Source organism: Marmota monax, unplaced genomic scaffold (genome assembly GCF_021218885.2).
Source record: "Marmota monax isolate L192 unplaced genomic scaffold, Marmota_monax_Labrador192_F-V1.1 WCK01_AAM20220418_F8-fsc00044, whole genome shotgun sequence".
Taxonomy (NCBI): Eukaryota; Metazoa; Chordata; class Mammalia; order Rodentia; family Sciuridae; genus Marmota; species Marmota monax.
Window position 1 is genome coordinate 14831874 of NW_026695198.1, and position 15861 is coordinate 14847734.

A 15861-nucleotide genomic window follows, 5' to 3' on the forward strand; every position below is an offset into this window, starting at 1 on the left:
ATTTTTCTATGAAAATGAATTTAAAAGGAAATACTCTAAGAAATTTCGTGTTTACTCATAGGTAGTAGATTGTCGTCTTAGAATTGTTTTTATGTTCTGATGGTTTAAAGAGATCAGATTTATTATATTCATTATATTCTGAAGGGGAGATAATGAGAATAAATGAGATGAGATATGCTTTTGAAAATATTAGAGATACTCAAATTCAAGATGAGTTTTGTTCTACTTGGAGAAAAATCTCATGTAATTTGCAACATGATTTGCAGAATTTAAAGATTGTTACTTTGAAAATTCATTTTGTGAGAATATTCATTTTAGAGTTTTCATAATATGATTTTTCCATGCACATTAAATTATATATTTTAGAAAGTACAGTTTATATATAAAACTTAAGAGAAAATCTGTTATATGAACACAGTGTGCTTTGATAAAGCTATTCTCCATATACTTGATGTTCACGAAATCATTAAAGGTTTAAAGTTTTTAGGGCCCCTGTTGTTATGCATGGTATATTACAATAATAGGCTTTTGTTTATTTGCAATAAGCAAGAGATATTAACTAAAGTTTTTTTTTCCCTGTATCTCCAAATCTGTTATTTATTTATTACGTAAATCAAAGAGTTCCAAACTTTCTGATTCATGACATCATTAGAGACTCTAATCTTTTCATTTCTTTCGCTGAGAAAGAAATACCTAGCTGGTCATTTATTAAGCAGCTAGAACCAAACAACTCAATAAATACTTGTCTTATTTGTCTGTTTCAAAACAAGTAGTACACATAAATTTAAAGAAAAAAATTAAGTTTTTGTTTCATTCATAGCTAGAATTCCTTTACTAATGGGATGTGTGTGGTTGACACTGTTCAACTTTTTTATATCTTTGAATTAGATTGAATAATACCACCTATTCTTCAGTAATTTTCACACAGTATTTGCTTTTTGTGGTAGCAACTACCATAACCCAGGTTTGCAAAGATAATGGTATGATTCAAAGGAATTTAGTTTATAGAAACTGAACAGTTTTTTGTGGTATCCAACAGATATACTTCCGTCTGAATTTTATCTTAGAAACAAAGACTCATGGTGCCCCTGTGAGTTTGTTTCGAGCATTCTAGGTTGACTTAATAACAGTGTTTAGAAACTATGGCCATTTAAAAATCATAAGTATTTATTGAATGCCTGTTTAAGTGCCCTGCAGTGTGGACACAGTGCTTAGCAAGAAAGAACTGGTTCCTATTCTTTTAGAGCTTACAGTACATTAAGCAAGTAAACAGGAATGTCCTCTAAGTTTTTTTGAAAAAAAGCAGATTACAGGGATACCTAACCCATGGGGGGGAGAAAGTGTCCATTATCTTACATTATAAAAATGACTATTTCTAGATTTATGTATGATTCATAAATGCTAATTTGTTGCTTTGTTTTATAATTATCCCTTCTTAGATCTCAGTCACTTTCAAAATAAATTTGAATGTGAAAATTCTTAGCTGCCAAATTGAAATTTACTTCATTATTAGGTTCACGCCTTTGTGCATAATATTATTTGGTATAAAGAATAATGAAAAATAGTTTGTATGTAGTTTTCAAGCAATAAGGAGTTTCACAACACCATATAAGAATTAGAAACTTTTTATTGTTTATTGGAATACCCAATTACATTTAAATCTAAGAATGGTTAGGCTTGCACAGTATTAGAATGTCTAAAAAATATAACTGACAGATAGAGTATAATAGAGTATAATCCTCTCTTTGAGAGGATTTAAAAATTATGTATGAGTTATTAGTTTTGTTCAAGAAATTTTCACCCTTCGGAACTCCAAATCTTTGCATATTTCATTTGTAGTAGCTGTGTGATGGTAAACAAAATCCAAAATATTTACTGCTGGTAGTGGAAAGGCAGGTTTAATTCACCACCCAAATTATTATAGTCCTGAGATATCAGAGATAGAACTCTAAAATAGAGTTGAACTCCAGAGAAGTGTGGGTCCTAATCTCTGCTTTCCATCTTTAGGATATTTAAAAGTGATCACACAACTGAATTCTAAGCAGTATTTTAAATCGAAGTTTCCCCTAATCACAGGTGTTCTTTAAAGAAATTTTCCTGTATATTTTGGAAACTTCTACCAGCTCATTTGATCACAAATGGATGGTTATTCAGACGCTGACAAGGATTTGTGCAGGTATTTGGAAATATCTTTTTCTCTTATTACAAGATATTTCAAAGACCAAATGTACTCTTATATTAGATGCATTCTGTTAAAATTAACACATTATGTTGTTACAGATGCTCAGAGTGTAGTGGATATTTATGTAAACTATGACTGTGACTTAAACGCAGCAAATATATTTGAAAGACTAGTAAATGATCTCTCAAAAATTGCTCAAGGAAGGGGCAGTCAAGAACTTGGTATGAGTAATGTTCAGGTAAGAACTTGAAAAACATTTTCAAATTTAAACTTTGCCGAGGAAGAGGAATGCATTTTCTTTAGAAGATCTTTTTGTTTTTATTCTCTCTATGAATTATTTTATAGGAATTGAGCCTGAGGAAAAAAGGTTTAGAATGCTTAGTGTCAATTTTGAAGTGTATGGTTGAATGGAGTAAGGATCAGTATGTGAATCCCAACTCTCAGACAACTCTTGGTAAGGTGATATTTTGAGTTATAATTCTTCATCATAAATGACAAACTTTGGGGGATAGTTGCATAAACAGGCTCATGACATGTTCTTTAACTGATAGAAAGCATTCTTATTATTTAAATAATTAGTTTTAAAATTATTTCCAGTTTAGTGTGTTTGTTTGTTAATTTGAGATGTGGTCTTGCTGTATTGTCCAGCCTGGCATCAAACTTGCAATCCTTCTACATCAGTCCCCTGAATAGCTGGGATTATAGGTGTATGCCATCGTACCAGCTAAACTTAATTAAAAGTTCCAATATTTTAAATATTATACAAAACAAAACATATTTACATGGCTTTGTTATAATTATAAAAAGAACCTAAAAAAGGTTGAGTTGTTCATCTATGTTTGATGTTCATGATCACTCAGAGAAAATGTCAGAGCTTGAAAGGCTACCCTAATGTTATCTTAGCCAAGAGTCCTGTAAGGAAAACTATTCCTTATGAGGCATGAGCTGAGAGCAAAACTGTAGTGTATATAAAACACTGCAGCTTCAAAACAAATCCCTGCTAATGGTGCAAATTGTATCTGTGCAAATGTTTTAATGTTAAATATATTGTTTATTTTAGTACCACTATAATTTATTTGTAATAAATAGTTATCTAAACAACATTGAAATACATTACCTTATTGTAAAATTCATTTTTTCTTTCACATTTTTTTTCTTGGACAAATATAGCAGTAATCCCACCCCACAGTGGTTTCACTTTCCATGATTTCAGTTATCTGAGGTCAACCACAATTTATGATGAACTCTTCCTCCATCCTGCTTGGGACATGAGTCATCGTTTTGTTCAGCATTTATTCTCTATGTGCCACCAATCCACTTGTCTCTTAGTAGCCTTCTCAGTTCTCAGATCAACTGTCATGGTATTGAAATGCTTGTATTCAAGTAACCCTTATTTTACTTAATGGCCCCAAAACATCAGAGTATGATTCTGACAGTTGAGATATGCCAAAGAGAAGCCGTAAAGTGAAAAGATGAAACCTCTTGACTTTGTAAGGAAAGAAAAAGGATCTTGTACTGAGGTTACTAAGGTCTACAGTACAATAAAATATTTTGAGACTACATTCTTAAAGCTTTTATTTTAGTATACTGTTATAATAGTTCTTTTTTATTATTAATTATTGCTGTTCAATCAGTTTTTCTTCTTACAGGTCAGGAAAAACCCTCAGAGCAAGAGATGAGTGAAATTAAACACCCTGAAACTATAAACAGATATGGAAGTTTAAACTCCCTGGAGTCAACATCATCATCAGGCATAGGCAGCTACAGTACACAGATGTCTGGCACTGATAATCCAGAACAATTTGAGGTCCTAAAGCAACAAAAAGAAATAATAGAACAAGGAATAGATTTGTAAGTGTCAAATTTTAAGGAAAAATGTTACTAATAATTCTAGAATTGTACCACCTCTGCTCTAGGTTTCTTTTCAACCACTCATGACTTTTTATTCCTTTCTTATTTTGACTTTCAGTGAGTAAAATGGGGGATTGTTCTCTTAGATCCAAGAATTCTAATGACTCCTTATTTAGCTCCCCAAATTCATGCCATTCTAGCCCAAACAGACTCATAATACCCAGTCCAGCCCCTCTTATCATATAGATTAAATGAACTTCATCTGTTCAGTTTTGCCTTATTCATTTAACTTGGTTATGACACCTGCCATTATATTTCCTAATCAGATGATAACTCAAAAAAGTTTTAAATACTAAGCCTCTAATAATTAACATTGCTTCTTTATAGGTTTTATATTTCCTCTAGTTGTGTTATAAGCATATTGCTCTTATTAGGGATATGATCTTGTCATTGATTTTATTTTTTTATGTTAATAAGATAATCATCTCCCTTTTCATCCAGTGTACCAGACCTTGATCTCATGAAATCAGTTTTCCTGCTAAGTTTTGTGATATCAGCCTGCTTCTAGACTATTTCCTTTACTACCATGTAGCCTGCCTTCTTTTTAGTGCCCGCTTTTTTTTTTTTTTTTTTTTTTTTTTTTTTTTAATTTTTTATTGTTGGCTGTTCAAAACATTACATAGTTCTTGATATATCATATTTCACAATTTGATTCAAGTGGGTTATGAGCTCCCATTTTTACCCCATATACAGATTGCAGAATCACATCAGTTACACATCCATTGATTTACATATTGCCATACTAGTGTCTGTTGTATTCTGCTGCCTTTCCTATCCTCTACTATCCCCCCTCCCCTCCCCTCCCCTCCCCTCCCCTCCCCTCCCCTCCCCTCTTCTCTCTCTGCTCCCTCTACTGACATTCGTTTGTCCCCCTTATATTATTTTTCCCCTTCCCCTCACTTCCTCTTGTATGTACTTTTGTATAACTCTGAGGGTCTCCTTCCATTTCCATGCATTTTCCCATCTCTCTCCCTTTCCCTCCCACCTCTCATCCCTGTTTAATGTTAATCTTCTTCTCCTGCTCTTCGACCCTACTCTGTTCTTAGTTACTCTCCTTATATCAAAGAAGACATTTGGCATTTGTTTTTTAGGGATTGGCTAGCTTCACTTAGCATAATCTGCTCTAATGCCATCCATTTCCCTGTAAATTCTATGATTTTGTCATTTTTTAATGCAGAGTAATACTCCATTGTGTATAAATGCCACATTTTTTTTATCCATTCATCCATTGAAGGGCATCTAGGTTGGTTCCACAGTCTAGCTATTGTGAATTGTGCTGCTATGAACATCGATGTAGCAGTGTCCCTGTAGCATGCTCTTTTTAGGTCTTTAGGGAATAGACCAAGAAGGGGAATAGCTGGGTCAAATGGTGGCTCCATTCCCAGCTTTCCAAGAAATCTCCATACTGCTTTCCAAATTGGCTGCACCAATTTGCAGTCCCACCAGCAATGTACAAGTGTACCCTTTTCCCCACATCCTCGCCAGCACTTGTTGTTGTTTGACTTCATAATGGCTGCCAATCTAACTGGAGTGAGATGGTATCTTAGGGTGGTTTTGATTTGCATTTCTCTGACTGCTAGAGATGGTGAGCATTTTTTCATGTACTTGTTGATTGATTGTATGTCCTCCTCTGAGAAGTGTCTGTTCAGGTCCTTGGCCCATTTGTTGATTGGGTTGTTTGTTCTCTTATTGTCTAATTTTTTGAGTTCTTTGTATACTCTGGATATTAGGGCTCTATCTGAAGTGTGAGGAGTAAAGATTTGTTCCCAGGATGTAGGCTCTCTATTTACCTCTCTTATTGTTTCTTTTGCTGAGAAAAAACTTTTTAGTTTGAGTAAGTCCCATTTGTTGATTCTAGTTATTAACTTTTGTGCTATGGGTGTCCTATTGAGGAATTTGGAGCCCGACCCCACAGTATGTAGATCGTAGCCAACTTTTTCTTCTATCAGACGGCGTGTCTCTGATTTGATATCAAGCTCCTTGATCCATTTTGAATTCACTTTTGTGCATGGCGAGAGAAAGGGATTCAGTTTCATTTTGTTGCATATGGATTTCCAGTTTTCCCAGCACCATTTGTTGAAGATGCTATCCTTCCTCCATTGCATGCTTTTAGCCCCTTTATCAAATATAAGGTAGTTGTAGTTTTGTGGATTGGTTTCTGTGTCCTCTATTCTGTACCATTGGTCCACCCGCCTGTTTTGGTACCAGTACCATGCTGTTTTTGTTACTATTGCTCTGTAGTATAGTTTGAAGTCTGGTATTGCTATACCGCCTGATTCACCCTTCCTGCTTAGCATTGTTTTTGCTATTCTGGGCCTTTTGTTTTTCCATATGAATTTCATGATTGCTTTCTCTATTTCTACAAGAAATGCCGTTGGGATTTTGATTGGCATTGCATTAAACCTGTAGAGAACTTTTGGTAATATCGCCATTTTGATGATGTTAGTTCTGCCTATCCATGAACAGGGTATATTTTTCCATCTTCTAAGATCTTCTTCTATTTCTCTCTTTAGGGTTCTGTAGTTTTCATTGTATAAGTCTTTCACCTCTTTTGTTAGGTTGATTCCCAAGTATTTTATTTTTTTTGAGGATATTGTGAATGGAGTGGTTGTCCTCATTTCCATTTCAGAGGATTTGTCACTGATATACAGGAATGCCTTTGATTTATGCCTGTTGATTTTATAGCCTGCCACTTTGCTGAATTCATTTATTAGCTCTAATAGTTTCTTTGTAGACCCTTTTGGGTCTGCTAGGTATAGAATCATGTCACCTGCAAATAGTGATAATTTTTTTTTTTTTCCCCCAAAGAGATGCAATAAATGAATCTCGATACTGTGGTGGTAGAGTGCCTGCTTAGCATATATGGGGCCCTGGGTTTGATCCTCGATACTGGGAGTTAGAGGCGGGGTGGAAATCTAGCTATTGTAAACTGTTAAAAAAACAAAAATCCATTGTGTGTTTACTCAGTTTGCTGCTTCTGCTTTAAAGCATTCTTTCCTGATACTTGTAATGTCTTTTGGTGAATGTTTAAGTGTTTTGTTTTTGTTTTTTGGTGTTAACCTATTACATCCTGAGATTTTAATTCTGCAGATATTTCAACAAAATCATCACAAGTACATTAAAATAGGTTGGAAATCATAATCTAGAGCTTATATATCCCTTATTATCATTAAGAATGAAAATACAGGTTGTCCTACAAATAGGACCCTAGGACATTATAGTATTTTTTACACACATAGGCTGTTTTACAGATGGGACATTGGGCAAATATGATATTCTTTCATATGTAATATGATACACAAATAAGTGAATTTCATGACCCTTTCAAGAGTAATTTTGGTAGAAGGAAGCAAAATACTTCAAACATTATTGACAATATATTGTCAGTTTTGCACAACATGCCTTGTTTTGACATTGTTATTCTTGCTGTTTGAGAGTAATATGAGTTCTCATGAAAATTTGTTACCTTAGACAGTAGTAGATTGGGAGTATTATCCTTTCTTTTTCCTATTGAGTTCTCACAACTTTGTTTTAGGTATGCTAACCAGATGTCTCTTTGAAATCCAATAAATTAATGAAATCTCTCTTTTTTACAAATTCTGTGAATAACCCATGCATTTATAGTACATGTCAGTTATTCAAGTGACTGAACACTATTATCATTTTTTACCTCTATTGGAAGTGGACTATTTGGAAACCAGCCAATTATTTTTATCCATACCGCCACTGAAAATTTTTAATAGGTACTCACTACCTTTGGTTGAAGCATATTGACTTTATTCTGTATTTTTTCCACCATTGAGCTTTGCCAAGTGGTTTCACTGTATCATAGTTGGTTCCAAATATTATCTCACTCTTTTACAATGAGAATTTCATTCTTTGTATCAAATCTGTAATCATACAACCCCCTTGCTTGTTTTTTCATCAATGTTGTTGGTTTCAGAGGATGCTTCTTTATTTTCCCTCATGGTGCCTGTAAGTTGGAATCCAATATTTCTAAGATATACCAACAAGTCAGAGCCAGTGAACAGATTGTTGAAAAATACAGTGTGACACTTCAGCATTTATAGGACCTCCCAAGCAAAAAATCAACATTGGATCCTTCTTGAGCAGTTTTCCCATAATACAAGTCAAAGTTAAAGGAATATCCTGATACTCTTCACAGTACCCAGAATTTATAACCAAATCTATGAGCTTCCCTCTTATAAATTGTTTCAGTGAATTGTGTCTATAACATCTAATAATCATTTCAACCACAAACATTTTGCAAAGATACAAAATTTCATGCATGACTTTAGAATTATATTTATTAAAGGATGAACTTAAAAACCTTAACCTTTAATATTCTTCTGCCATTCATTATTGTTGCAAAAATGTATGATATTTATTAGCTCCTGAAAACAGTTTCTTGACATAGCATTTTTGATGGTAGATATACCAAAATCATCATTTGATCAGTAGTTTCTTATGGAAGTTAGTTGATGATAACCTGAAAAATTAAGAATTCCTGAAAATGTTTTAAACTCATTTACAGTAAGTACTTCAAATTGATTCTTTGAAATATTTCAAATTGATTTTTTTCTTTCTGCAGTAGTGTGTGTATATCATATATTTCAGGTGTCAAAATTTCTTCAAAAATCTCTACCAGGCTGATATACTCTAATGAATTTATAATTTTTCTCAAGCATTCAGAATAAGTGTTTTGTCTAATATATTGTTTGGAGTACAGAAACACAGGTCACAACTTGTCAACAAATACCCCCAAGTAGCAACAACTTAAGAGTTTGTCAGGCAATGTCCTAGTGTTCTATTTATAGAACAGCTATTTTTGAACATTTATAATTTGAAATACAATACATTTCTTGGAAAAAAAATGACAACTTAGTTCTAGAAAATCCTTTCATGAATGCAATTCTTACATTAAATATCAGTAATATATGTAATGTAATATTTTGTTCTATTGAACAAATTTCATAAAGAAACTTTTGCTGTAAAGTTTATGCTATTTTTCAACAGTAAGTTTAAAAATACTTTCCAAGCCAGGTGTAGCACATCCTTGTAATCCCAGTGATTTGGGAGGCTGAGGCAGGAGGACTGCAAGTTCAAAGCCAGCCTCAGCAACTTAGCAAGGCCCTAAGTAACTTAGTGAGGGCCTGTCTCAAAATTAAAAAATGAAAAAGGGTAGGAATGTGGCTCAGTGGTTAAGCCTGGGTTCAATCTCCTGTAACCCCCTATCCCATAATATTTTTTCCAAACCTCTTGTCATCCACCTATTTTCTCAAAAGAGTAGAACTCTAAAAATATAATTACTTCAAAGTTATGTATGGTATGGGTTTTAATTAGGAAAAAATTGAGAAAACATGCACATAGTCTTTGTTATAAAATTATAAAATCTTATAAAATGGCCTCAGGAAATAGTCATCAGTACTTCATTCTTTTTAATTGTTTAGTCTATATTTATCTAAGTCCCATCTGTTTCTGATATTATGCAAACTCTCAGGGATACTAGATGAATGAGTTAGCCTTTCTTTCTGAGGAGCTCACTGTCAAGTATATAAACAACTATGTATATTGAAATTCTGTTGGTCACCAAGCAAACATATATTTGGTACTTGAGATTATTTGCCAAGCACTGGAATGCACTGGTCCTTGTGTTCAAGATTATAGTCCAAATATAGGCAAAGTATATAATTTTTAAGAGTAACTATATAAGGCCTGTATTAGTAGAGTGTTATTCAAAGTGTTGCCAAGGGAAGCCAGCTCTATTTGAAGTCTCGAAGAGTGAGAGGGAGTAGTTAAGCATAGCACAGGGCTTCAAAGGGGAATTTCCATAGCCACCAGTCCTCTCAGCCACTTTATTTTTTTTCACTATCATATAGCCATACAAAGATGCTTTTATGGAGCTATGTTTCCAGTATGTATACTCCTTTCCTGATACCACTGTATCCTCTTTGCCTCCTGCCTTTCTGACCACCTCATCTTAGTCTTGTTATGGGTTATTTTTTCTTGAATATTTATAAACATTACCATAGTTCTGTCCTTCAGCCCATTTCTTTCTTGTTTTGTGTCTTAAGTGATTATGTTCTTTTTCATAACTTTAGTTAATATCTGTGTGCTAATATCTCACAACTCCCAAGTGTTAATTTTTAACATACATACCTCTACGGAGATCCAAGACTCATTTCTCTACTAGCCTGTTTGGATCTCCACTGGATATTGCATAATTTCTTATGCCCAGCATATATATGACCAAATTGGTCAGTCTCACCATAGTCAACACCTTGATACTCTTATCCCAAACAAAAAGACAAAAATTCCTATTTTGTCATTTAGGCTAATGACTCGAGCATGCTACTAAATTTATAAATTAGAATCCTGAGAGTTAGCTTTAAGTTTCCCCTTACTCTTAAATCTAATATTCACTATGTAGGTTCTGTCCATTCTACTTCCTGAATATCTCTGCAATCCATTCTTTCTCTCTCTTCCACAAGCTATCCTTTGGAGTCAGACCACTTCCAGTTTTCGCCTTGACTAGTATAACCTTTTCATCGACTTAGTTTTTTTTTTTTCTTTTTCATGCTTTAGGCTTTTCTCAACTGTACTAGAATAATCTTTCTCAAATGAAAATTTTTGTTTTCATTTTGCTTGTTCTTAAAGAATAAACCAAAGCTTGCGATAGCAGATAGTACCTTCAGGATTTGGAGCTGCACGGTGCCAAACTTTATTTCCTGTCAATTCTCTATCTCACTTAGTTCCAAAAATGCAGAGCTATTTATTACTGTATCATGCTGTTTTATGGTTTTACATATGAGTATGGCTTCTTTTTTTTTCTGGGATGTATCTCTTACTCCTTATAAAAGTTGTAATCATTCTTCAAAATCCAGTGCTAGAATCACCTTCCACAAGAAAATATTGTGAACATCTCAGTTATTGGTCACCTCTTCCATGTTGTGTTCTTATTTCATGAATACATCCTATTTGTTCTATTTTTAAAATTGTGTTTTCTTTCATTAGAGTGAGAGCTTCTGGAAAGTGGGGATTGTGTTTTATCTCAATGAAAAATGTTTGCTTTTAATTAACACAGTGGCTGTGTTTGAATTAGAACTCAACAGGGGAATCATTAAGACAGAATAGGGAAGAACATTACAGACAAATAGAATGGCTTGTGCACCAGCACCAAAGGAGAGGGAGGACATTTGAGGATTCTTGTTCAGTATGTCAGGGCAGGATGAGGGAGAGTGGCAGGAGGTAAGATTAGAGTTGAATCTGGATTATAGAAGGCCTTATTCTCCATGAAAAGGGGGTTTTTGTCTTGTTTCCTTTGACACTGGCATGCTGATAAGGGTTTTAAACAGAGGAGTGGCATCATCAGATTTCTGTTTGAAAAGATGACTTTGCAGCAGCCTGAAAGGATAGACTAGAATGTGGGCAAAACAAGACATAGGGAGATCATTTAAGAACTCTTGCAGTAACCCAGGTGACAGGTGATGAGGCATTAGTGTAAAAAAGTAGGAAGAAAATTTGTTAGTGACATTTGAGTTAACTCTTGAAGCATATGGGGGAGTTCCCCTATGAGTGGATCTGATAAAGATCATGTAGAGAAATAGTCTCTACAGCTACATTATATTTAGGGAATACAGTAGGACATATAGGAGCAGGTGAGAGAAGGGGAGTGAGAGATGAACTAGAACAAATTGTTTTGTTTTGGTGGTGCTGGGGATTGAACCCAGGGCCTTGTGCATGCTAGGCTCGAACTCTACCAACTGAGCTATATCCAGAGTCCAGAACTAGTCTATATTTGAGAAAGGTTTTGTGTGCCATTCTAATGAATTTGAACAGATAAGCCAAGGCTACTTGAAGATTAAGGGAAAATGTATATTCAAAAGTCTGTGATACTTAGTATTCACATTCTTATCAGTCCATCTACTGTGTGGCATTGTCTCTAACCACTGTTGTTATGAATCAAGAAATATACCATCTTACAATAAAATGTCTGTGAAATGACCTGGATCAGTGATAAAGAAGGCCTTCCTTGTGAGGCTTCTTTTTATTCTGGTTCTTTTTGACTGGCAGTTGAATTCACTTTACCACTGACCTATACAGCTCCAGTCCTTTTTATTTTTCACTTTGAGACCAGGTTCCATTAAATTACTAAGGCTAGTCTTGAACTAGGGATCCTTCTGCTGTAGCCTTCCCTGTCACTGGGATTACACATGTGTACCACCACACCCAGCTCATGTGAGGCTCTTTTCTAAGAAAAAAAGCGAATAAAACTTGGTAAAATGTAGTATTTTTGTACATCCAGGTACAAATGATGATCTTATTTAAGATCCTGTGTTCTAAGTACTATTAGAAAACTAATTTATTGTATTTTCAGATCCTCTTTTCAAGAATTACAAATGGTTTTGTTTTTAATGTTTCTGTTAACATTAACATCATCTAGATTTAATAAGAAACCAAAGAGAGGAATACAGTACCTCCAAGAACAAGGGATGCTTGGCACCACACCTGAAGATATTGCCCAATTCTTACATCAAGAGGAAAGATTAGACTCTGTAAGAATACCATTTTATTTCTTTTTTTTCTGCAAAATTCTTTTTAAATTATTAAAACATACTATGGAACCTTTAAAATGCATTCCTAAATATGTAATAAAACCTAAAGAATAACCTGGATAATGTATGTTTATCTAAATATATAAATATAACATAAATTTTGATTTTTGTATTTTCTAAAGATACAATGTCTTGATTTTTTTTTAAAAAAAAACCACATTGAGCACATTTAACTTTTAATTTTATGTTTAAAATTGTTAACCTGGTAGTTAAAAACCTGTGGATATTACAGATTTTTCTTCTTTTTAAGAGGCTGTGAGGCGAATGCAATGTACTATTAGAATATCAATTTCTATCTTTTGTTTTTATGTTAGACTCAAGTGGGTGAGTTCCTGGGAGATAATGATAAATTTAATAAAGAAGTCATGTATGCATATGTGGACCAACATGACTTTTCAGGAAAGGACTTCGTTTCAGCCCTTCGCATGTTTCTGGAAGGATTCCGTCTTCCAGGAGAAGCTCAAAAAATTGATCGATTAATGGAAAAATTTGCTGCAAGATACCTAGAATGTAACCAAGGGTAAGTAAGATTCTGATGTTTCTTTTGTGAACTATATCCATGATAGTGTGCTAGGGAGGATCAGGGTTTCAGAGATAATAGGACATAATCCCCTGTCCTCAAGAGAATTTATATTATCTACTATCTAGAAGTAATAAGTCACATTCATAAAAAATTGTAATATGAGGTACAACATAAATTCTAAGAAAATTTAAAGTGCTTTTGGTTTGAGATGACTTATTTAAACTATGAAACAATAAAGTTTATAATAATATATGCATTTATTTTTCCAGACAAACCCTTTTTGCTAGTGCAGATACTGCTTATGTTTTGGCTTACTCAATTATCATGTTGACCACAGACCTTCATAGTCCACAGGTATGTTTTCTTCCTCATCAATTTTACAATAAGTAGTAAAAATTCAATATATTATTTTCAACTCAGTTAAGCACTAGTTGAAATTTTAATGTTATATAGTAAAACTGGTTGGTTACCAAATTGGTATTTTTAGTTAGAGTAGGCATACATTTTACAAAAGCAATCCCTATGAATAATTCTAAGTAGAATTTTGAGTATATGCAAAATATATCTATTTATCATTCTCATAATTGACAATTTTTGAACAGTTTTAAGGTAAATTTTAATCTAAAAAGATGTTTATAAGTTGCTTGTGTGTACTTGTTGCAATATGAGAAAGCACTTTACATAACCATCTTTTTTAAAAAAAACTTCAAACTTAAACAGTAGAAAGATCTGTGGCCTTCATAGTTACCAATTTATGGTCAGTCTTCTAGCTACATCCCTTACTTCCCCCAAGTAAATTTGAGGTGAATCCAGATATTATTACATCTGTATTTATTTCAGTGTGTATCTCTAAAAGAGAAATATTATATTTAAACCATAACCACAATACCATCACACCTAAAATATTAGTATTATTTTTAAAATTGATCAGACCTCTGGGAAATGTTCAAATTTCATTTACCACATCAAATTCATAATTCCTTCTTAAATATTACCCACTTTTCAAAAAAGTTATTTTTAAAGTGTCTAGTATTCTGAAACCATACTTTGATATCCTTAGGTAAAATTATCTTTATAGATTATTTGCAAGAATTTCTTAGTACTTCTAGGGATGGGTATCTAATGAAACTTATTAGTCTTTGGATGTAAATTAAATTATTAAATTATGTTCATATTAATCTGACATGTATTAGAACAATTAAAATTTATTTGCAGTTTGAGATTAAACTTTGCAGTACAGGGATTTTTTGGGGGGGGTGTTCAGAGATATTGAAGATTGGGTCCATATGGAAAGTATCTATTAACATAAGGCAGAAGGAGTATATATGATGTTATTCCTGTTTTAAACACCAGAACTGAAAAACTGTGGATGTGCCATCTCTTGTCCTAAAGACAAAACACCATTAAGTTCGAGATTGCTACCTATATTTGAAGAATAAACCAAAGCTTGTGATAGCAGATAGTACATTCAGGATTTGGAGATTGACTTGGTTTTATATTCAAGATTAACTTGGTTTTAATTAGCTTTTTTAAAATTATATGTAGTTAAGATTGTGATCATTTAACATTTGTTGTGGCATATTGTTCAAATTGTAGTCAAAGCAGCTTATCTTCAGGGTTTTTATTATCCAGTGTGACTACTTTTTTCCATGATGAAAGGCAATCCATAGATAATGATTTATTTAGATGTTATTATTATCAAAGTTTTCAGTCTTACAATAGAAATTATAACCTGGACTTACAAATCTTTATTTTTAGAAGATTATTATTTTAAAGACATTTGGTTTTATAAATATAAGCAACATCATATACAACCATGCTATATATCTTCCTAAGTGTGTGTGGATATTCATGTTATTTAGAAAAAATGTTAAAAACTCCTTTTATATGTTTTGATAAATACTCAGATTGTTAGAGTCGTTGAACACATACCAGTTAGGGAACATTATCTTAATGGTGTTTTGTCTTTAGGGCAAGAGATTTATCCATGAAATATGCTTGGTGTTCTAGCTTAGTGGTAGCAATCTCGAACTGTTCCTTATCAGACCTAGTATCCAAGTGATGATGTGCATACAAGTTCCTGTGAAGCTAAGTAGTCTGTTAAAAAATTGAACTCAAAATCTTGGCCCCAGGTGATTTATGAACCATAACAAGTAACATCATTTTTTAAAAATACAGATAACATAAAAGGAGTTCCATAAAACCAGTTTTTCTCAATGTTAGTTTTTCCAAAGTTCAAATATAGGTGAATTTTAGCAAGTTATTTATCTACCTTATTCACCTAAAATATTTGTGGTTAGGCTACCTTTTGTATATAATACACATCAGAGAAGGTTTTTTTTTAATTGCAGTATAGTTAAAACATATTTGAATGTTTTTACATTAATGTTCACCAGTAGTATTGACCAGCTTTGCATGATTTAAACACTGAAGTAATTCAGGTATATCAGAATAAAATTCAAGAGTGGAGCATTCCATAAAAGATGTCAGGAGAAAAAAGTAGAATAATGTTTTACGCTGCTTCCAGAATTCTACCACAGCAGAAGTGTGCCATAGTGGGATTCTACTCATACCCAAATGAACAGATATTTTGCCATATTTAAAATTTGCTAAAATGTTTTACCATACTC

The 15861-nt window shown here is 33.2% G+C and overlaps 1 protein-coding gene across 3 annotated transcripts in view; it reads left to right on the forward strand.

Moving 5' to 3' along the window:
• Arfgef1 (ADP ribosylation factor guanine nucleotide exchange factor 1) overlaps positions 1-15861 on the forward strand; it is a 108166-nt gene that overhangs the window by 53705 nt on the left and 38600 nt on the right. For 2 of the 3 annotated variants that reach the window (XM_046428527.2, XM_046428529.2), the window contains exons 11-17: positions 2077-2176; positions 2281-2420; positions 2528-2636; positions 3817-4033; positions 12537-12648; positions 13023-13228; positions 13501-13585. In XM_046428527.2, the coding sequence (XP_046284483.1) occupies positions 2077-2176; positions 2281-2420; positions 2528-2636; positions 3817-4033; positions 12537-12648; positions 13023-13228; positions 13501-13585 (969 nt within the window). The remainder of the gene's footprint in view (positions 1-2076; positions 2177-2280; positions 2421-2527; positions 2637-3816; positions 4034-12536; positions 12649-13022; positions 13229-13500; positions 13586-15861) is intronic. The other variant, XM_046428528.2, reaches the window with a different exon arrangement.